Here is a 24,224-nt window from a genome sequence, read left to right on the forward strand (position 1 = left end):
CAGCGTATAGTTGTACACGGTGCCAGCCACTATATACCGTGCCATCGACGATCGTCCGGCTCGGCTGCGTTTAAGCACGAAGTCAGACGTACGCGCACGGTCCCCGGGCTCTGCACCCGGCGGTCGACTACTGGCAGCAACACCCCCACAAAGTCGCGTCACTGTGCGTTCACCGGCCCCTGTGCGCACAACACACGCACGTTTCGTACACCCACGCACACGCGCGGGCGAGAGTACCTAATATATCATAATATTGTGTGTACATATATACATACGAGTCCGCTCACACCCGTCGCACGTAACCATATCCTCCGCCTTTTTTTTTTTTTTTTTTCACGAAGGCATAATACATCCCTGTGGAGCTGTAGCAGTATACGCGCACTGCACACCGCCGGGCGACTCCGTCAGAGACGCACGTCGCCGTCGCTGCCGCCGCAACCGCCAACCCCCACCTGCCGTCGCTGTTTAAACAGTGAGTATAATATATTATATTACAATTAGAATAATAATAATAATATACACATATAATACGTACCTTGCAGTCGTATGCAAATTCTGTATTATGATTATTAAGTATTATTAATAATTTTTTTTTTTATCTGTTATTTCGAATTGTTATTACTTATTATACTATACCCTGTTGCGCTCTCTTCTCCGAGGGGACCTCGTGGACGACACTTTTCATATTATTTCATGTCTTGTTGAATACTATGTTTATGTATACTTGTTGCGTCTCGTTTGTGCGATAATAATAATATTTTTCCATTTCCACGCGCTTTCACAAATATTATATTATCTTGTGTGTATAATATAACACGTTTCATAATATATACTTACTTCTGATTTTGAGTTATAGATTAATTTATAATAATATAATATACTAGTAGATATTTTTAAGTTATTTACCAATAGGTGTAAATTATATAATTATTGTGGTGTTTAGTATTCATTCTACGAGCATTCGGTTCGTATAATTTTTTTCCGATTTTATAATAATACTATTATGATTGGCGGGAATTGTGTCAAATTGTATAATATTATATTATAACTCTTTACCATAAAATATTGTTTTATTATATGCCAAGTTATATATTACTGGTGTTTGACGTAACGTGGAATAAAAACTGTTGGTTTTGCATCACGATTTGTCACCGTCAGTCATTCGTTTCTCTTTTACGCATATATCGTTGTTAGGTACTACCGGGATTTGGGATTCCAAAAAAAAAAAAAAACCACTTTGATTTACTCGTTATTTGGAGTGCAATATTTTAGAGTATTTTAAGGTCACGGTGGATGATTTATTTGGGTATTTTTAAATTTTGAGTGGAGCAATTTGAATAAGTTTTACAATGAAGTGCGTTTTTTTTGTGCCATTACCTACCCTTTGGAGCAGTAAATAACAAAAATGGTTTAAAAAAAATTTAACGTTCAAGAAAGTTTTTGGTAATAAATTGGAAGTTCAGAAATCAAAAGTACAAAATTCCCAGGACTTTTCAAAATAATTGGGGAAAAAATAACAACAGAAGACGGCAATATTTACGCAAAAACTTGTCTTTGACAAAACCAATTTTGTCTTTATGTTGTAGATACTATAGCTGGTGTTTTAAATATCAATAACTGTACAGATTTGAAATTTTTACCAAATATTTATAATTTATATTAAGCATTACAATCATAAAATTTACAAAATATTTTACTTATTTTTGTGCTGTTTGTTGATATTTTAAATGTTCAACTTTTTAGTTTATTTTCCAATTTTTGTATTATCAAATTAAATAGTTATACTTACCTAAATGAATTAAAAAAATCAAAAATGCAGGGCAACATTTTTTTTTATAAGCTTTTTAAATTGTTTTAAAGTTCAATTTGAGAAAATTTCTCAAAACCACAAAAATATTATTTTGTACCTTTAATCGTATTAATGTAATACCTTATTACGTTCCTCATAAGTTGGGTTTACAGCATACTATCTAAAAATACATATTACAAACATTTTAAGTGATAATTTTAATGAAATTGAATATTTATACTAAGAATAACGATATTTCATTGAACGATTTTATAGTTAGGTACCTATTATATGTTGTAATTCAAAAAAATATTAATCGTAGGGATTTGAAACTGTTCACCATTACGAATATTATTGATACTTTTATCTGTACACATTAATATTTTTCAAGATATTTGTTATTTACATTTAAGCTTTTTTTATCACGAACATATTATCATATTCACATCGTTCTACGGTACGCACTACGCGGTATTGACTTTTAAAAGATATCTACTTATTAAAATTTTATAATATGATATACTTATAGTCTATATTATCTAATATCTATAAACAATGTTTCTGTCGGAGATTAGTTCAACATAGGTAATAGGTATCGCACTTGACATTCCTACTGCTGAGTTAGTATATTAATTTAACTACATTAGAAAATATCCTTAGAAATAGAGATCTATACACACAGTCTTCGCTCATAAACGTTTTCTATAAGCAATGATTCATAATTTAATTCAAATTTAACACATCCATTACAGTGATCTATACTCAATTATGAGGTACACTCGAAACCTACCATGATACACCAGAGTTACTTTTTCGGTTTTTTTATTTTCATTTCAGAGCTGTATTAAGTATATAATATTATAGTCTTCGGGCATTACCTATTCTTATGACTATAATAATATATTGGTACGCCTATAAACTTTGAATAAATCCAGTTCAAGTATGAACAGGTGCACGAAACTTTGGTAAAACGAAAAAGTCAGTATAGTCGGTACCTATGGCGACACCACGACGTCTTCAAGCTATTATATGTTATGATAAGAGGCCTCTGGCCTACACCGTACTGCGGTCGGTATTTTAATAACGATACGGCGTTTTGATACCTATAATGAATTAAGTCATGTTTGTACATTTTGAATACATCGCGTTGTATACTATATAATATGTAGACAAACATTAATAATAAAATGTTGTCATAATAAATATATAATAATATTATTAAATAGTATACATAATAATTACTTAATATAATAAAATGCGTTGATTATTTATTGTATGTTTTGGACGTATTGTGTAACTGGTAAACTGGTAAATGCTAATATAGGTAGGTACACTTTGAGATATATGTTTTGGTTATTATAATAATACTGGGAGTGATTTTATTTCAAAAAATATTAAATTTTTTTTTGTACCATAAATACAGTTAGGTACTATATTTAAATTTTTTTTTCTTTCGATAAACAGTTGTTTTGTATGCTGCTTGCTTAGTTGACAACAATGCAACATTATAACTTTACGATACTTGAGATCTCGATTTCAATGAAGAAAACATAAATAATATACTCGTACATTCTTCGTCTCGACGGGCAGCCGTTTGGGGTAGGGCACTGATTAGGGCGGGGCACGGGGGCGTGTGTTTTCAATTCAATTTGAAAGCGACTATATAATCGCATTTGAGAAACTATTCCCAGTGGAGTTCAACTTATCATCGCGTTTAAGCCGTTTTTGTTCAGTAAGTTTAGTTATACTTATATAATATAGAGGTACTTATAAAATAATTAATAGTAAAGGCTTTCGGGATTTTTGTAATGCATATTAAAATACATATATTGGTTCTTCATTTCCAAAGATGACGAAATCAATAAAATTAAGTACCTACATTTATCGGATCGAATTAAATACCCAATAGATATTTTGGATATTATAGGAGACGTATTATTTTAATATATTATTGTATTAACTCTAAATCAAGTTACAATTGTACGCATGTTTAATGTAGGTGCATTTGTTTTTGATAGTTTGACAACCATTCTTTACACAATTACATATATATGTATATATATGTAATTATAGATATCAAAATCATTTACGGGTGAAAAAAATTTAATTTAACCGAGCAGTGACAAGAACATCGTTTGTGCATGTCATAGAATTATTGTTTGATAACTGTCCCGTGTTTCCGCGGTACTATATTACTATATAAACGTTAAAAATTAACGGTTTAATATAAACAACATAATTAAATCCATCCTTTGGCTTTTTAAAGTGTAATATACACCTTCTGAATTGTTTACTGAGGACAATATAAATAGTATCATTTTTTAGCTGTTGAACGTTAATTAAAAAGGATAATAACTTTAATGAATTAAGCAAGTAATTACTCTAAAACTTCCGTTCTAAAAATGTCTGGTTTTTAAATAGCATATAATATAATATCGTAAGTTACTCGGAATAATATCATGTAACCTTCCACCGTTAACATTTTCATTGATTTTATTAATTATAAGAAATTTTAGATTCGGGGTGAAACCGGCTGAAATCTATATTAGTTTTTGTGTACCTACATTTTTTTGGGTCGTAGGTATAAACCTTCTCAAGTTTCATGTCACCTTTACAAATGGGAAACGTTATATAATTGGAGCTTCAAATAGGTTATAATTTTATGATTATAACTGTGTAATGAAACACTATATGCTCGGAGTAGGTACCTATATATAATGAAAATATCGAAGAAATGAACCTAAGCTTCAAGTGTGGTTTTAACTGAGCTCCGTTGAGAATCGTTTTTCAATTGCAAGGTTTTTATTTCGTTTTTTTGTTTCATATAAATTGCTACAAGCCAATAAATAACAAAGCAAATGCTAGGTACAGTGCACAGAGCGAAACGAGACAAGTGGATTTTTTTTTATCCCTCTGCAGCGTGTACCTTACCAACTAAGATGTTGCATCAATGAGCATAGTTTCCTTAAGCATGTTCTACAGATATTTTTCTTCAAACAGTGAAATAATATGTACAATTACTTATCTATACAGTTATTATATTATACTCTCTGCAGTCTGAACAGAGTTTAATATTATCATACTTTTTTGTCCTCTGCAGTTACACTTTACGCAGATAAGATAGACTAGTCATAAACTAATAATATTAACACTAATGTTATTCAACAGAATTTTTATAAATATCTGCAAATAATCAAGTAAAAATAATAATATTTTCTTTTACTCCACAAAATTGATTAGCTATTTAAAAACAAATTGTTAGCTATACATTTTTCATAGTAATATAGTTAATATGGTTTCATAATGACTGGTGATGCCATAATATAGTTTTATCGTGACTTTTTTTTTAAATTATAGCGGTGGTTAACTATAGTTAAATGTATTTGATAAAAACGTTTTTATTATTCAACAACAATAAAATACTGATTTGAAAAGTGGGTAAGGTCTTTAATATTTATTTTTAAATTTGAAGGTGACACAATATTATACATATTTTATACTAATAATTGTATTAAATGACGTATGGAAAATTAATTTTTTTTTTATTTCTCCATAAAATATAATGTTTATTATTGTTTTGAAGAATCTCTCAATTCGTTAATATGGAAGTTATTTTATTTATGTATTTTTCAAAAACCAAAATATAATTTATACATCACTACAGATATTTAATATATATTTGTTGTGTCTATATATTTTTTACAGCTTTAATTTTATATTTCTTTGTTCTGTTTAAAACTTTAATTATTTATCAATGCATTTGTGTTAGCCTCGCAATTTGTTCAATGCAATATGTTTTACTGCAGTTATTACCATACGTAATGCGTATATATTATAGTTATATTCAATAATTATAATTTTCATAGGACTCTTATAGACCATAAAACCACGAAAATTTTATCACGAAAATTCCTTTCATCGCATTGTCCTGTAATGATTATTAGCACAACTCCCTTTAAGTTTTAACAATACTCCATAAATGTTTGAAGATAATGTTTCATTGTTTTTATTCATTTATGTGATAAATGATAATTATGACGACTCCTATTATTATATTATGTGACAAAAACAATGATGCTCATTACTTCAACTAGGTACTAAAATAATAGGTAGTTATTAGCTAAGCTTTAAAACTATTTCATTCAATCGCCTGCTTATGTTGATCATTGATTTTTCACGACTGTTTATAGCTAGTTAACACCAGATAATGTGACCGTGCAGATATCCATATATATATAATTAAATAACAATATTAAATACATTTTATAAATCTATTTTAGAATTATATATATTCTAATTACCAGTTAAGTTATCACATATAGTTTATATTAATAAATATCCACCGTTCTCCAGCATCATTACAGGTACATACATAAAAAAAAACAAAATTATTACTGTTGATAATTACCATAATGTTTAACGAACATTAAGTATAATATTTTTGATTTAATTATGACACATAGAACTACAATATTTTGGAAATACTTTTGCAGAAAAGTATTTATTATTTCGATATGATATAAACTAGTTAGTAATTACTAATTTGTTTTAATTATTATTGTTTTAGTTCAATGCTTTTGAATAAAAGTAATCATTAATAGTATGCAGACTACAGAATCATTTCAAAAAGTGAATTATTAGACCGGACAACTTCAGTTTAGGTTTGTTTAATGATAATAATATATTATTGATATTCTCTTTACACCTCACATTTCATTAAAAAAAAAACGAAATGTCTTATAATATTATGTATTAACTATTGATATAACGACTTTATTAATAACAAGCTTAGGAAGGGGTGGAACGATCCTTGAGATCACTTTCCACAAAATATTGTTTTAATGCTCATATTCAAAATGAAAATAAAACAAATAATTTTCATATCACTTAAAATTACTTAATGATAATTTCACGAAAATTGATATTTAATAACAAAAGAGGTTGATAAAATTTGTAAATTAGTGAAAATTGGAGTTGTGAACAATGTAGTTCTATGTAGTAGGTATTATTATCATGTAACTATTGAATTATATTAAATAATTAATACTATTAATATATTTAGCCATTTATTGATATAGGTAATAGGAATTAGGTGTTATAGACATATTCACACGTGAGGTAAAAATATTTTATACTACCTAGAGTAAATATTTAACTTAAAATATAATGTGTTATTGAAGTGGCTGTTGCAACTTCGTTTAAATAATTTCTAAATGTGTGTAATACAGTATTACATAATTATTATTTTCATTTTAATTTTATATCGCCGTATCGCGATACAATATAACAAAATTTTACACAAGTGTAAAAAATAATGTAATATGAAGTATTTTTTGGAAGTACAAAGGATAGGAGTTTTAAAATTGAAAGAGGCACTCTAGTTTGTTGATATTCCGGGGTCCAAATAGATCTTTAATCCGGATTTTATAAACAAAAGCTTTTAATATTTGTATTGTTTTATATTTTTTTATATAAAAACTAAATATGTCTTACCTACCTTGCTTTCATCTTTTTAATCTTAACTGTACGTTATTCATAGGAATTTCATTATTTTAGTGTAACGAATTATATAATAATATTATAATATAGAGTACCTATAGAAAACTGTAGAGACAATATTTAAATATTTTTTAAGCCTGAGGGCCCTGATTATTGCTGTATAACAGTACTATTACCTATTCATCGTGTATCTTACAGTAATTTTGATGAATGAAATATTTTCAATATATTCATAAGGTTGTAAATATAATTACATAGACTATAGACAACAGTTTTTAATAAGTATTTCTAAAAACATTCATTTTAAATAAAAGGTATTAACAAATAAGTATTGTTGAGAACAGAATTAAATTATAATTTATTCATAATATTCTTTCTATTTATCAAGCTTTTAATTTATTTTTCAATGTTATTGCATCGAACGTGATCATGTTTAAACATATATAATTTTTGTTATATTTCTAAATTTTTAGCACATGAATTATAAAATAAATAAATGCATAAAAACATTTTTTAACTTTATTTTATATATTATGCAATCTATAAATTCAAAATTTACAATAAACATGACTGCACAGTTATAATGCGATATGAGATTATGACTTGATATACATGAAGAAGATCAGCCCCCTAATGACAACACATTTTAAATTATATCTAAATTATACATGAGTGATTTATAATAAAACCTACTATTGTCGCAATAATCTTTGTGCAAGTAGGTACCTGCTAGTTCGAGTATATTTTATTCTAATTGCCTGTTCCAAGTCTGAAAATGTATCTTTCATCTTTGATTCAAAAGCGTTCGTGTTCTTAAATCCATTGTGTTCAGTGTCGTTTCAAATGTATTGTTAGGGTTTCGAGCCGTTTGTAAAGCTGTATAATATATATAGCCATATAGGCGTATGTCTATTGACTGCAGTATTATTTTAACATTTTATTTACTTGAATATTTTAAATTGCACAACGGGAATATATTTTATTTAAACTAAATAATAATATTATTCATGTGGCTTTAAAACATATAATATTCCAATTATATTATGATAATAAAAGTTGGTATTACAGTTGATTACACGGTCAATGATATTAGGTATATTAACTGTTAATGTATCACGGGGGAGTACATATTTATAATGAAGTGTGAGATGACTTTCAAATGTCCTTTATGTTATATTATATACTATATTGTATTATATATGTATCTTTATAGGAACTGTTATTAATGAATTTAAATTAATCAATTAATAGATTTAGGTGCTATATGGTCTTGGTGAGAGGAATGTTTGAAGAATGGCTCAAACGATGTCGCGAATCCCGCCAACTCGTAGTGGTGATCGTAGCTATAGCTTTACTCCTGGACAATATGCTTCTTACTACTGTGGGTAAGTAATTCAATTGATAAAATTCGTAATTGCCTAACTGAAGTAATAGGTACTATAATATGTACTATAATAATCAGGCACGTAGCAAAGCCTTTTTCACTGAGACGACCATGCTTTTTTTTGTAGACAGACCAGTTATTTTTTTAATAAAAACCTTTAAGTACACAACCATAATATTATAATATTATATGAATAAAAATATGTATCTGATGCAATATTTAATTTAAATTGCTTATGTTTAAGTAACAGTCCTGCACTATCAAGAATACATAGGTATGTCTCAGTGAGTCCAATAGGCTTCATATAAGATTGTATAAGATATCAGATTTTCATAAATACTATAATATTATGTAGGTACGCCATAATGCTTAATATTAAACACCTACCTAAACATGTATTTGTGAAGTGCCTGATAATAATAATAATACACTGAGGTATTAAAATGTAAAATGTATTAATAAAAATAAATATTTTATTGAATTTACGTAATTCAAAAATCAATACCTATATTGAACTTTATTGCTATAATCTATTATATTAGGTGTAACCCCATAAAATAAGTAAATTTATCAGCCAAAATTTCCGGATTTCACGTCGTACGATATTAAATTAGATTTATATTCTGGTGAATATTCAATCAGTTCTTAACTTTAAATTTCATACTCCTCTTAACCCCAACCGTATACTATAAAATAGATTACATATTATATTTTAACAAATTAATTATTAATAAGCGAGTATCGTCGTATCGACCAACCTGCACGGTCTGCTGCAATAAATCCAGTTTCCCTATATTACTACAATAAAGTATACTCGTCTGCATTAAACTGTATTTAATACTAATTAGATATTAGTAGGTAATTACTACTATCTAATAAGAACATGTTGCTAATCTAAAATATATATAACTACTTAGTATGGATAGGATGTAGGGTTACGAGTAGCCAATATACGTAATTACTAAAACCGCATTTCAATAACTAATATTTTTTTAGTCCCGATAATACCGGAGTTCCTTTACGACATCCAGCACCCCGATCAACCACTAACTGCTACCTTTTCATCAATCCCGCCGAATGAATATCCAGTGCCACATGGAGCCATGACAGGTAATTTAAGTACGTTATAGTTTTATTATCATAATATTCTATGTACAAATTGTTGCCGTCAAAACTACATGTAGCGCCATGTCGCGATCGTACACGGATGAAAATCATAATATTATGTACAGTGTATATATAGGTAAATTAATATAATAGGTACGTAAATACGTGTTACACTTATATAGTCATGTCTTATGTATATAATAGCTAATGTTACAGAATTACACAATTTATTTAAGTAACGTATATTATGTCAATATATTATGATGTAGGGTTTCTAACTAAGATTCACTATATACTAAATTGATGGAAGCAAGAGAACCTTAAATATAATGTTGTAATATTATAATGTTTACACCATTGGCGCGCCGAGGCAAAATAATTAACATTTAACGCATGCGGATCACTCTGCGAATTGTTTGCATACATAGTATACACGTGTATATATAATGATCAATCATAATAACATTATTCAAAACTGGGAATAATTATTATCGAGTTGGAAATTCGATATTAAATTAATTTAGGTTAAGTTATATATCGGGTTGGTAATTTTTCTTTTTCTATAACTATATTAATATATAGTATAGGTACCTATATAATATTAATTTAATTCATTTCATTTCAAGACTCTGGGTTATATTTTAAATGATCTATTTCTCGATAATAGTCCAAAATCACTTATCAACAAACAATTGGTCAATAAAAAATATTTTGTTACGCTGAACAATTTTTTACGGATGATGTATCGATAATAATATGATGATGTTTCATCTTAATAATGTGTAAACCGATTTTTTATTGTTACCAACAAAGAATGTGTAGTTTGTCATTGCATTTAAACGATCTATATTGATATAGGCCACAGGTGGCATACTTTATATTTTACTATTGTGGTGGGAGTACAAATAATAGTAAGAATGACGTAAATAATGAGGCACAAATAAATGTTGTGAGTTCAGCAGCAGAACAAAAATAAAAATAATAATTGGTCTATCATGCTATCATAAATTATGTTTTGGTGAATCATTAATATTTGTGGTTTTCTTTGAACTGATTTTCACATCCAACACACATTCTAAATAATATTTATAATGTCACAAAAATTCTTTGAAATTTTCCTTATTTAAAATGTACAACAATAGATAATTAGTATTTAATTATTATTAATAATAATTATATATGCTTACAACTTTTAACTATAATTTACATTGTATATTATTAGGAATGCAATCAAAAATATAAACTATAGATGGTATCTACCGTTTTAGTTTATTCATTTTTAACAACACTCTTATTATACATACATTGGTAGGTATATTTAAGTATAAAATATAGTCCAGTGTCAGCCTGGTACTTAAGGGGCGGCGGATGCATTTATACAGAAGGACCCCCAAAAATGTTATTTAAAAAATGATAAAAAAAAGTATTTAAAATACACATTTAAGTTAACTGCATAGTTACAGTAATTAGTTATAATTCTAAAAAACATATAAATAATACCTTGTAATATTTTTTAATGCGATTCAATTTGTGTAATTTATTTCATTTATATCAGTAATTTTTAATAAAATAATAATACTATAATAGTATTATAATTTTTAATGATATAATATTATATAATCATATTTAATATCTAATATTCATAGTATTATCGGGCCCCCTCAACAAAAATATGTCCGGGAGCCCCGGGGCGCGTTCGTGGCCTAACGGCTATGGCCAGGCTGACACTGATACATACTCAGGAGGGGATGGTTATATAGATACAGGAACATTTTTAGTAACATATTATTTCATCGATTCCCAAAATACTAAAATAATATTTATACCACTATGTTGATTAGTGAGGGTGTCATTTTATTGTACAGGGTATACCATCATAATATGATATATACGTCAACCTTTATATTTCTATTCGAAATTGGTATATAAAAGATGTGGTATTATACAGCGTGATTCACCGAGCATGCTCACCCGCGTTTTTTTTCATTAAAAATGAATTTATTCAATTTCTGATTTTTTGAATTTTTAAGTATAGGACACTATAAAGTACCTACTGAATGTGAGTTTATTTGTATTACTTAAGGAATGTTTTGTGGGGAAAAAGATTCTATTTTTCAAATTCTATTTCCCCCCTCCTTTTACTGTAATTTATTTAGTGAATAATTTTTTTGAAAATGTTGATGTTACTCATTCAAAATTTGAATCGAGTTTCTCAGTTATTAAAATGTAATGTATATAATAAGGATATTATAGCTTTTAAAAATTGATTTTTAAAAATATAAAGTAGATGCAATATTGGACCTAATGTTTATTATACTTGGACTATTTTTACAAATTATTAATGTTGATACATTAATATTACCTAATCGCTAAAATATTCAAATCGCCATAGCCTCCATAAAATTTTCCAAATCAATAATTATAAGGACCTATTATCCTTAGTACAAAAAGGTTTATACATTATACCCAATTCAAAAATTACTCGTTCGAATTTTTATTCTGATACCTACGTCATATATTTCAGAAAAATGATTCACTAAATAATTAAGGGTAGAAACTGGAAAAAGGAGATCTTATTAGAAAAACAGAAGTTTGTACCTTCATAGGACACTTCTTGAGTACCTAGTTCGAAAAATTTCAAAAATATCAAAAGTTAGGTCTTTAAGTAAGTATATTTAAAAATGTCAAAAATCAGATTTTTAATAACTGCATTATTGAAGAAGAAAAGGGTAATTATACTTCGTGAATGATAATAGATATATCTTATATATATTATATATTAATGTATTCAAATATCTTTTATTATTTTTTCGTTAAAAATATAATGATGATATTATTTATAATACCATAACATTATTATGAATAAGCCAAACAGTGTCGAAGTAAAACAAAAATTCAAACACAAAAGTACAATTTTCTATAACATGTTACATAATATATGACGTGTTTTTTTTTTCTTAAAAACAATACTCGCAATAATCGTTCCAACGAATCTATACAAAGCCAGAACACGTGTGTATATAATCACTGTTGTCTTATAACAAAACCTTAGCGAACGGAACAGTGCCGACCTGGGAACAACGAGAAGCGACTCTCAAAAAGGAAAGGCACGACGATCTGGTTCACGAAACGGTTGCAGTTGGTATGATGTTTGCGTCCAAAGCAGTCGTGCAGCTAATGGTTAACCCCATTGTCGGACCTCTCACCCACAGAATCGGCTATAGCATACCAATGTTCACCGGATTTTTCATCATGTTCATATCGACCATAAGTAAATACCCCTTTAGCGTCACGTCGCGTCTGAGATTGTGTCTGACACACACCCATAGGCGCAAATAACAAATTATACAAACCAGAGCCCTATAATTTTTTTTAAACAGAAAACCGACGTGGGTAGCTATATAGCTTGCCCCCCATACACCCACAGTAAATTCAGAATAATTATTTTACAATTTTATAATACAATTTCTAGAAAATGAATACATATAGTTTATTATCCATTAATAATGTCATTGCTGTTAGGTATTGAAAAATATTTTAAGACTAAAAATACAAATGACTTCATCAATATTTATATATTTTTGAACATTGAGCATACCTAAACTAGCGTTAAATCGATTTCACAACGTTATTTTTAACATAATCTTCGTTTTAAATTTCTGTTTGGTGGACATTAATTGTATACCTACGTATTCGTTTACATACCATATTATTCACTATTAATAATTCATACATGGTAGAGTTAATGTTATTAATTATTTGAACTATGAACATTTTTTATACAATTTCGTATTTAATAATGATATACCTACCTATACATTTAATTTATATTTGTTAGATTAATACCAGTAACTATACCATCCTCTATCTTATTTGCGCCTATGTATTTATAATATATTTATGATATAACTTATAAGTATATTCTATACTCACTTTTTTTAGTATTTGCTTTCGGACGGAGTTACGGGGTATTGTTTTTGGCTAGAGCATTACAAGGGATCGGATCATCTTGTTCGACTGTTTCTGGTAAATTCATGTACACATTACACACACAATGACTAAATAGATATGATAATAATATATTATCGTGCAAATGAAAAAAAAATGTCAACAAGCGCACAATTACATAATATTATATGAACATCTTTTTTTTTGTAGGAATGGGAATGTTAGCTGAACGGTACCCGGACGATAAAGAACGAGGAAACGCAATGGGTATTGCGTTGGGTGGATTAGCTTTGGGCGTGTTAATCGGTCCACCGTTTGGCGGAATTATGTACGAGTTTGTGGGGAAAACTGCTCCGTTTTTAATACTCTCGGCCTTGGCACTAGGAGACGGATGTACGAAAAATTGAATATTAAGTTTAAAAAAAAATTTAAAATAAAATAAAATCATGTCTAAGGGTGATGATTTGCGGTTTATGATCTTAAACTATAAAGGTATTCGAGTAAGTAATTAAACCAAATAACACACTTTGCATACGTTTGGTCGTATATAAATCACAGTTGGATTGAGCATTGTATGAGACCGGTGGAGACAGTATACCTAGTGTAGGTACTATAGTATACCTATAGTATAGACTATATAAATTATAGTTAATAATTTTATTAAGCGATATCATTTAATAAATAATGATTCGCTAATATAATTTAATACTTAATGTTTCTTATTAAAACACATAGATGAGGTCGAGTATTACACCTATGAACAGTATTTACATTGTTGTATTAAAGTACGTGGCCTATTCAAATGATACATAAATGACTTACACCGATTTTTTTTTAATGTACACAATAAAATTGTATTAATAGTTTGAAAAATCAGAAATATTTCTGTATCAGGACTGTATACTGTAGTCCGTACTGTAAGGAAGTAATTTAAATTGTATTTTTGTTGCAGTTTGAATCAGGAAAAGGTATAAATAATAACTTTTTACGTTCCAACACTATTATTCTTGGACAATTTTGATATAATATTTAAAATGTAATTTTTAACTCGCTCTTCTATGTCTGATTCTGACTGGGTGAGGAACTATTACAGTCTTAAAATTATATATATTATATTCCAGACATTTTTTGCGACAGTAAAAGTGGCCTAAATTTTTGTATGTAATCCTATTAATCGATTAGAAAGTGAATACCTACAGGCTACAAGTGGTATTATAAAGAAGTAATTCGATAAACAATGAACTGCGATAAAAGGTGAAATGTCAAAGCACCTTTTTTAAGTTTTTAACATAACGTTTGCTAATAGTACCAAACACGGATCTCAAATGGCGACTTCACCAGACATTTTTTTGAGACAATTATGCATAATATTATAAAATATTATAATATATCTTAATATATAAATCTATTCATATATTTGCTCATTATTGGTTTTTTAAATTTTGGTGAAACATTTTCAAGGAGGACGGGTAGGTATAATATTATAGTAGGTAGGTATATTTCTGATTTCGGTTCAATTAATTGAGTTTTTGGTGCCACTAGCCTCAATTTTGCGGCTAACCGATCTCTATTCAGAATCGTTATTTAAGTAAAATAATATAATATTATCGATATCCGCTATATAATATACTGATATACAATTGAAAATAATAATATTGTGACTTTCACCAAGGTGAGTCAAGCGAGACGAGTGCCACAAATCCAGTGTCTGCAGTATCCTAGCTGTAACAACTTTTTTGTTGTCCTGAATTAGCATTTAAAAATATAACTGCAGGCGTCACTCAAGTCAACCACCAGCTACCTCGTCTATGCCATAAGCAGACCTCGGTTAATTGATTTCTGCCATTTTCATTTTAATCGTATTTAGTAAAAGCGAATAGCTCCTTCTATTTTCGTATCATGCGGAGTTCCAACACATTTTTTTCACAACTCGCTGTAATTCAATAGATAATAATAATAGCATAAGCGAAAATTGAAAATTCAAAAATATGACATAACATAATATTTGCTTTATATACTGTTTATAATATTTTATGTAATATTTATGTATAAACACGTCTTACATTTACTAGCCGAAAATCTCAAACAAAACAAATTGGTCACGTACTTTATACACCTATTTATGAAAATGGGCACCTATATATGTCTATTATCTATTGTTTGTAGTATATATCATACTGGACCACAGCCAAACACAATTAAAGTATGTATAATTATCTATAGATTATACATCTGGGTCAATATAATTTATCTACATGTTAGACCAGTGAAAGAATAATGTACACATTTGTTGCCAAGTTGGTTGTTCATTATTCTATTAGTAATTAATAAAGCTAATTGATAATATACCTATACTGCCCATTTTATATAGTCAACACAAATTTGTAGTTGTGATTAAAGCGATTATTCAAATTAAATGTTAGAGCTGTAAAATAATTAATAAAATAATTAATAACTAATATTGATCTTAAAACACTTTTTATTATTTTCATTTTTTGGAAAATCTAATTAATATTGAAGAGGACCAAATTATTTAAATTTAATTCCTTTATACTGCGCGTTTTGAAAACATAATTGGTTTATCTTTCTTTTGAATAAACATTAATTACAATTTTCAAAGGGATATTTCAAAAAAAAATTAATTCTGAATTCTGATAATAATAATTTGTATATAACGTCCCTTTGCATATAATTATAATACTGGAGTGCTGTTTGATGGGTGGCATATTGAGCGTATTTCGAGGACCCTATAGGTACCTATTTTCAGTATTATAATATTTTCTCAGGGTACAATTATAAATATAATAGCATCAAACATTCAAATTAATATATTTTCACGTAGATTTTTAAGAGCTTTGTATTTATCATAAATATGGAGTGGTGGTGGAAATAATTTGCTTGCTTTAAATTTTGCAACTGTAATCAAAATATAAAAATGTGCCACTCCGCAAATACTTACAAAAGAGTTTATACCTAATACGATTTTCACAAAACATATCATATTATTCTAGTATGGTGTAGATAAATTACAATAAAAAGTCTCAAATATTAAATCGATGTCAAAAATCATCAGTGTAATCGAATTTTATTGAGATTCAAAATATAAAATGTATTATCCTAAATTTAAAATAATACAATTTTAATATAATCTACATACATTTTGATCTATAATGTCTGATCTGGGTTGATCGAGGTCTTACTTAGTACTTAATAATATTGAGTTGTAAAAATGTAATAATATAACCTAATTTTATATAATATAGATAGCTACCAATTATTATTATTATTGGTTATATATAATATTATAGTAGACAGTATTATAGATGATATACTTATCATTTTATAACTGCATGTATATAATTTTTACATAACTTACATTTTTTATGAACAAAAATTATACAAAATGTTTAATTATTTGTGTCATGGTTTATATTAAATTTTGAATAGATGTGCTTAACTCTTCACTGTATGTGTAGGTATTAAAACATAGATTTTATGTAATAGCACTTAATTAACTTCATAACTGATATTTTTTTTGTAGTTATACTGTAAATTAATATCACTATTTATCTTAAGACATAGAGTATTTACATTTTATTCTTCTACAAATAAGTAAATGTTTCTAAGCAATTGATTTTAATCAACGTAAAATAAAGATTAATAATATACTTCCAATGAACATTTTTAAATACGAATTAAGAAAAAATATCAATGATATTCAATGTTAAATAATATTAATAATTACGTAATTGTCGTCTTATCAAATGGATACAATTTTGCTTAGAAATATATTTTTATTATTATTTATATTAATTTTTTTTATTTGGTGGTATATTAGGTACCTACATAACAGAATTAATATTAAGCCGATTACTGATTAGTAATGCTGTATACCTAAATATAATTTATAATATAGGTACATACTGTCTTTATTGGTCTTATATAATACTGGTTTGTATTCCATATTTGCACAATATTTATTTCATTAATTTTTTTTTTAAATTTCGTTTAGACATTGTATTTAATTGTTTAATAAAAATTGTTTTGATAACTTACATAATATATTATGAAATACAACATTTTATTAAATATTTAAACGTTTGATTAATTATTCTATAGTGCTACAACTACTGCTTTTACAACCAGGAGTAGTCACAACTGATGCCGATCCCCCTTCCTTAAAATCTTTGGTGATGGACCCCTATATAATAATAGCTGCAGGTAATTTTAAAAAACATTTAGTTAATAAAAAAAAAATTATCAACAAAAACAATTTATTTTCTAAGGCGCTATTACTTTTGCTAATACGGGAATCGCAATGCTTGAGCCTTCTTTACCTATATGGATGATGGACACTATGGGTGCTGGCAGATGGAAACAGGGAGTAACATTTTTGCCGGCGAGTATTTCTTATTTGATCGGAACAAATTTGTTTGGACCTCTCGGACACCGTATGGGAAGGTATTTATAGTGATGATGCGAGTTGATCGCAATAAATTAACCATGACGATGTCTGTAACGACTTTATTTACAGATGGTTAGCTGCAATGATTGGATTAATCGTCATTGGGATTTGTTTGATGATAGTAAGACACAATTTTGATTTTTTAATATTTAAAAAAAAATATTTCACACCTATACCTATATTTATTCCGAAACGGTGTATACCTATATTATTATTCCAAACAGATACCAACGGCGAGAGACATAAATCACTTGATCGTACCGAACGCTGGTCTGGGTTTTGCTATTGGTATGGTGGATTCGTCAATGATGCCCGAGCTTGGCTATTTGGTTGATATACGTCATACAGCTGTATATGGTAGTGTTTATGCGATTGGAGACGTGGCGTTTTGTCTGGGTTATACAATCGGTAAGTATTGCAAAATAATTTGATTTTCGAGTTAAATAGGATTCATATTTTTAAGAATGCATGTCTAAATTACTTTTTTATACATTATACCTATCTTGCGATTGTCGACGTACATTCCCACTACACTCCCGTCTTTTATTTATAGGATACTTCTTTACATACACAGCATTCCAACATACGTATTTTTAAAACTCACATTAGGTAGGTACGTACACTATATTTGATCACAAATGGCAATGAATTATTCAACTTTTAAAATATAATTTACCTTTTATACGTCAGATATATTGGTTTTTGAGTATTATTTTTTTTTTTAAGTTCAAATATAGGTTCCTACCACCGAAAAATAATTAAACACTATCAAACGTGTTTCTCTAATACAGTACCTAATAGTTTTCGTTAATATAAATTTATTAAATACCTACGTGTTTAAATTTTAAGAGGACAAACACGGAATATGTCCTATTGGAATGTAATTTTATATTAATAAGTTATCTGTTTTTATTACATGATAAATATTGTAGGTAGGTAGGTACTTCCTCAGTAAGCAATCAGACTACAATTTTTTCTCATATATTTCCTGGTAATAAACCAATAACCAATATACGGATATAGACGTCTAACAGGTTACTTGATTCGAGATTACATTAAGCAATCGTAATGTCAATATAATTTATATATTTTTTTTATATAAACATGCATCAACAAAGTCATCATGAATGTACCTATCTACGCCTCGTAGAATAAGTATATTGAATATTGTAGTCATAAAATGACTTTAGTTATACCTTATAATTCATAAATAATCTTTAGAATACCTATTATATAAAAATCAAAACTAATAAATTACCTATTATTCAGTTTAATATACTATTTAAATATAATAATATATTAACTATACTCATTTTGACTGGTTTTGAAATTATTCCACACAGCTATCTGATATTACGAGTATGCAGTGAACTTATTTAATTAAATGTATAGGTATAATTGTTTGACTGTTAAAGTTATAAAAGGAAAAAAATTTCATTAATTTTTGAAATCAAATTTTAAAGACAAATAAGTAAAACGGATGTCCACTCAGCTTCCAGTGCTTGGTATAAAATATAATATATTTTTCTGCAGGCATCCTATAAACACGAGTTTTATAGTATTTTTTATATGAATTTCCGTTTCTATAGAATACCGTAATTCACTAGGATTAAATCGGACATAATCGGTTGCAGCCCTTATTGTTCATTGTTATGTCTTAATTCTTCCCTCTATTGTCCTTGTTCGTCGCTCCACAGTTGATGTTTGCTATTTTCAAACACAGTACACCCTTTGAATTCTCGCGTTGTCTCTCGATAACTATGACCTCAATGCTTTCCTTCCACATAATAATAGCATTGGTGTTGACCAGAACTCTTGCAGTATACTTGATTTAAATTCTTCGGCACTGCAGGTCATTACTACAGCAGTACAGTAGAATGGTATTTTGTATTTTAAAAATATATAAACTCTTTTTCCACAGCCCCGTCTCAAATGTATTTAAATTTGAAATACGCCTATGTTGATAAAAAATAAAACGCCACGTTATTAATATTATAAGCTTGAATAAGACGACATGTTTGTGTATGTTTATTATTAAATTATTTGATAATATTTAATTTGAAAAATTCGTTCATGAAAATTATTGAGAACTCAATGTGTTTTCACCAGGACCGGCTTTAAGCGGAACATTGGTGAACACAATTGGATTTGAATGGATGTTATTTGGAACGGCTATGTTGAATTTTTTGTACGCGCCACTTCTCTACTTCCTGCGCAGCCCACCGACAAAAGAAGAAAAAAAAGTAAAGTGTTCTGAAATTTCAGATGGTTAAATGAACGAATAATATTCAATTTTTAGTTTTTCAAAGAAATTATATGCAGACTATTGTTTTATTATAAACATATTAATACCTCTTGCCTATGCTTTAATCGCAATGGGTTCGACTATTTACAAAAAAATATTTATGTACTTTTAATAGATAAAACTCCCCGAGAATATTGATTGTAAATTTATAGTTATTTTATATGGATATTTTTTGTGTCTACATTAAACAAAAGTATAAAAGGTGTATACTTTTTAACTGTGGCATAACTCCGTATACAAAAGTAGGGATAATGAAATAGATAAGAGCCTACCAAACAATAATTGTTGAAGATTTTCAGATCATATTAAGTTAATAAAATTATTTATATTTCGATAAAATTCCTACACGCGAAACAATGATAAATATTTGTAATTTAAAGATTTTATAACATGTTCCTAATTTAATAGTTTTTATTTATGAATTTACTATCGATATGACGATACAGATAAGTTTCAAAATAAATGATAAAATGTATTGTTATGGGTGTCATAAGTAAAATAATTTATAAAAGAGTAAAAATAAAATATTTTTTGCTAAACTATTTTTATTCAGTAACTATAATTACAGAAAAATATTTGTCTAATAATCGTGGGTAAGTCAAACAAACATTTTTATAAAACTTAACTAAAAAATTCTAAAATCAATAATAATATTAATCCTTTAAAAACGCTTTTAACTAACAATATACCATATTCTTTAAGTGGGTTATTTGGGTTATCTGCTATTTTGTTGACACCGTAAAAAATGTTTCTATAAATTAAAATGTTTAATGCTTTCAAGTAACAAAGCTACGTTATTCTATGATCATAATCATCAAAAACAATTAAAACCTTTTATTGGCTATTTAATAACTTTTGCATGTGGATTTGTGAATAGAAATATTATAAAAACAATTTAAATTAGAATTTTCACTTAAGTTTTTTGATAAATAAGTGCAATTAGCATTTAGACATCATTAATACTTTCGTCCTAAATGGCTAAATAGCTAAATACTAAGTAGTATACAATAACGTTTTTTTTTTTTCAAAACACTAACACTATATTTATTTTAAATATCATAAATTATAAACATTTATTATGGTAACACTTTAACCAAAATATACAAACACGAGAAAAATAATCACATCTTTTGCACTAATATTATTTTAAGGTAGTTTTTATTTTTTTTCCAACAATTATTAACCACATTTACATTTAACATGCTGCAGTCTGCAATAATAGGTGCAAGAGGATTTACTAATTGCATGTGACTTTGTATATTTTTCAGTCTTTGGTCACCGGAGAAAAATCATCGGTGCGTTATATAACCTATCAAAACGAAGCGGAAGAAGAATAATGTGCATTTTTAGCTTCGTGATATATAACTAACGCTTGATAAATTACGCTTTTTCATTTTTTTTCTCGGCAAACATACTTTAATAATTGAGATCACAGCGGCGTCATCAGCACGTCACCACAACAAATATTATACAATACATACTATACTACAGTTCATAGTTATGATAACTTAAAACATAAAACACTTTATAGATCAAAGATTTACAATTCGGTGGTCTAATTCGAAAAGATATTAATCACAAAAAGTAATCACATTATACTTAGGCATATATAGCTGCTTTATCTATATAATATACATAATTATATATATACCTATTCATGATCGAATTGGGCCACCGATACAACTAGACCACAATTGATCTTGCCTGTACGTGAATGCAAAAAAAAAAAATACCAAAACAAATCATAATATGCAAAAATTAACTACGTATATAATATTATTAACAATATTAACTAAAATAACCGATACATGTATATTATCATATACATTTGATGACGAACCATACATTATACAATCGACTTTGCAACTTATTAAACGTGGTTTAAAATAAATAACAATATATATGAATATTTTCTTATACCTATATATATTATATTATACTTAAATTATATTATTAAATCGTATTATTATGCGTACGCATTTTATTGCTCACCATTTACATCATCATTGAGCATCAGAACATTTTGTTGATTAAGACTGTTTTATAATAATAAATAAATATATTAATCGTGTTTTCTTTATATATATAATAATAAAGTGTCAGACCAAACTAAATTATGCCACTTGTATTTATTTATCACGTGTATCACGTGGAGGTTGTACCTATACCTATATATTGAAATCGCATTATTATCGCATCTAACTTACTCGTAAATATTGTTTTCAATGCAATACAATTGAGAAAAGAATAAAGTACTTATATAATCGATATGGTGATATACCTACCTATTAATAGGTACTCAATTCATATGGTGCAGAGGGTATTTACGATGTATTAAAGAGTTCGACAACAACTATGGCAAGAATATAATTGCGTGAACCAGATATGGATTAGGTATTTCATTATTTCAATATAATATAATGATTTTTTGGTAATAAACTTAGTCAGAGACTTAATTCTAATTTAAAGACACCCGTTCCACCTGTTCCAGTGCCCCATCCAACTTCCGTTTTTCACTCAACAAATTATGGGAGGGATTGAAGCTAGTTCAGTTGTGAGTCGCACTTTTTATAACAGCAGTCAGATGTATGAAATACATTATTAATTAATTTAATATTGTTTACCTGATAAATAATAATATAATATGTTCATTTTCAATATAAAAATTATTTTTACATACGATTAAAAAAAACATGCGCATAAAATGTTGTGAAGAATTATAACACAAAACTTATATATTATAGGTATTAGGTAGACGTACTAAAGTGAAAACGTAACTTTGATTTGTCATTAAAAATATAATTTCGATAAAGGTGATGGGGCGTTGTGTATTTCAGCACCAAACCACCTTATACCTTTTTTTTAATTTTAATTTGGATGTCTAACAAATGCTGTAGGTCACCTAAAATTATTTGAGCCATACGAATTTTATTTTTGATACATGCCACTAGATGTCCATATTATCTCGTCTCAGTTGGTGTCTACTCGGTTGCCACTTTTAGGTTCGCCGAGTCTAGTATATTCATCATAAGTCCAAACTATCTAACTATACAGTATACAAGTATCTTTTAATTTTTCAATAGTGTTTTATGTATTTTTTGTTGTATTAAATAAGTATTTATTTTTAAAGAACGTTTTGTATAATAAATAAATAAATATATAGACTATCTGTGCTTTCATAAAATTAGTTATTTTTGGTACCATTATTACAATTTACAACAGCATCCCAGTTTATCGTCACATAATGGGCTGCATATAATACCTACTCAGTATTTTATTCTCAAGCGACATCTGTTTTATTGCTTCAATATCGATTTGTTAAACTCCATATCTACTTCAACCCCACTTATTTATGAATTTCGCATCAATTTCCAACATGTACATTGTACAATGTCAATGGTTTGCAAAACCAAATGTATGTAGTTATTAATATATACAATATTTGAACCATTAATACAGATTTACGTTATTATTTGCGTTCTAAATTAATTCACTTTGATTTCATGTTTCAATGTATGTGCAGCATCATTACTTTCAGTTTCCTAACAAACTATCTTAGACAAATATAAATGTATATATTCATGTAAAGTGTAAACTGTAATTTAACCATATAATATGTAAATATACCTTTGAATGTAAATTTTCTTGCTTCAATATGTTGCTTAAAATATAAATGGGTTGGTACATATAACAGATATAATGTCACATTCAACAGACTGAGATATTA

General features: G+C 27.8%; 1 protein-coding gene across 8 annotated transcripts; it reads left to right on the top strand.

The window, feature by feature from the left end:
• Positions 1-22,236, top strand: LOC100161228 (synaptic vesicular amine transporter). 8 transcript variants are annotated; one of them, XM_008183947.3, is made up of 13 exons: positions 1-472; positions 6,357-6,450; positions 8,540-8,673; positions 9,669-9,791; positions 12,832-13,050; positions 13,722-13,805; positions 13,938-14,120; positions 17,847-17,948; positions 18,014-18,188; positions 18,262-18,313; positions 18,417-18,600; positions 20,302-20,435; positions 21,766-22,236. In XM_008183947.3, exons 3-13 carry the CDS (start codon positions 8,553-8,555, stop codon positions 21,832-21,834), a joined length of 1,446 nt encoding a protein of 481 aa, XP_008182169.1. In that variant the 5' UTR covers positions 1-472; positions 6,357-6,450; positions 8,540-8,552; the 3' UTR covers positions 21,835-22,236. The 8 variants fall into 8 exon arrangements, with proteins under 8 accessions (XP_008182169.1, XP_003243921.1, XP_008182171.1 ...); XM_003243873.4 differs by having other exon boundaries at positions 9,669-9,782; positions 21,766-21,834; XM_008183949.3 differs by having other exon boundaries at positions 18-472; positions 8,546-8,673; positions 21,766-21,834.
• Positions 22,237-24,224: the final 1,988 nt, after the last annotated feature.

The sequence above is a fragment of the Acyrthosiphon pisum genome, chromosome X (assembly GCF_005508785.2).
Source record: "Acyrthosiphon pisum isolate AL4f chromosome X, pea_aphid_22Mar2018_4r6ur, whole genome shotgun sequence".
NCBI lineage: Eukaryota > Metazoa > Arthropoda > Insecta > Hemiptera > Aphididae > Acyrthosiphon > Acyrthosiphon pisum.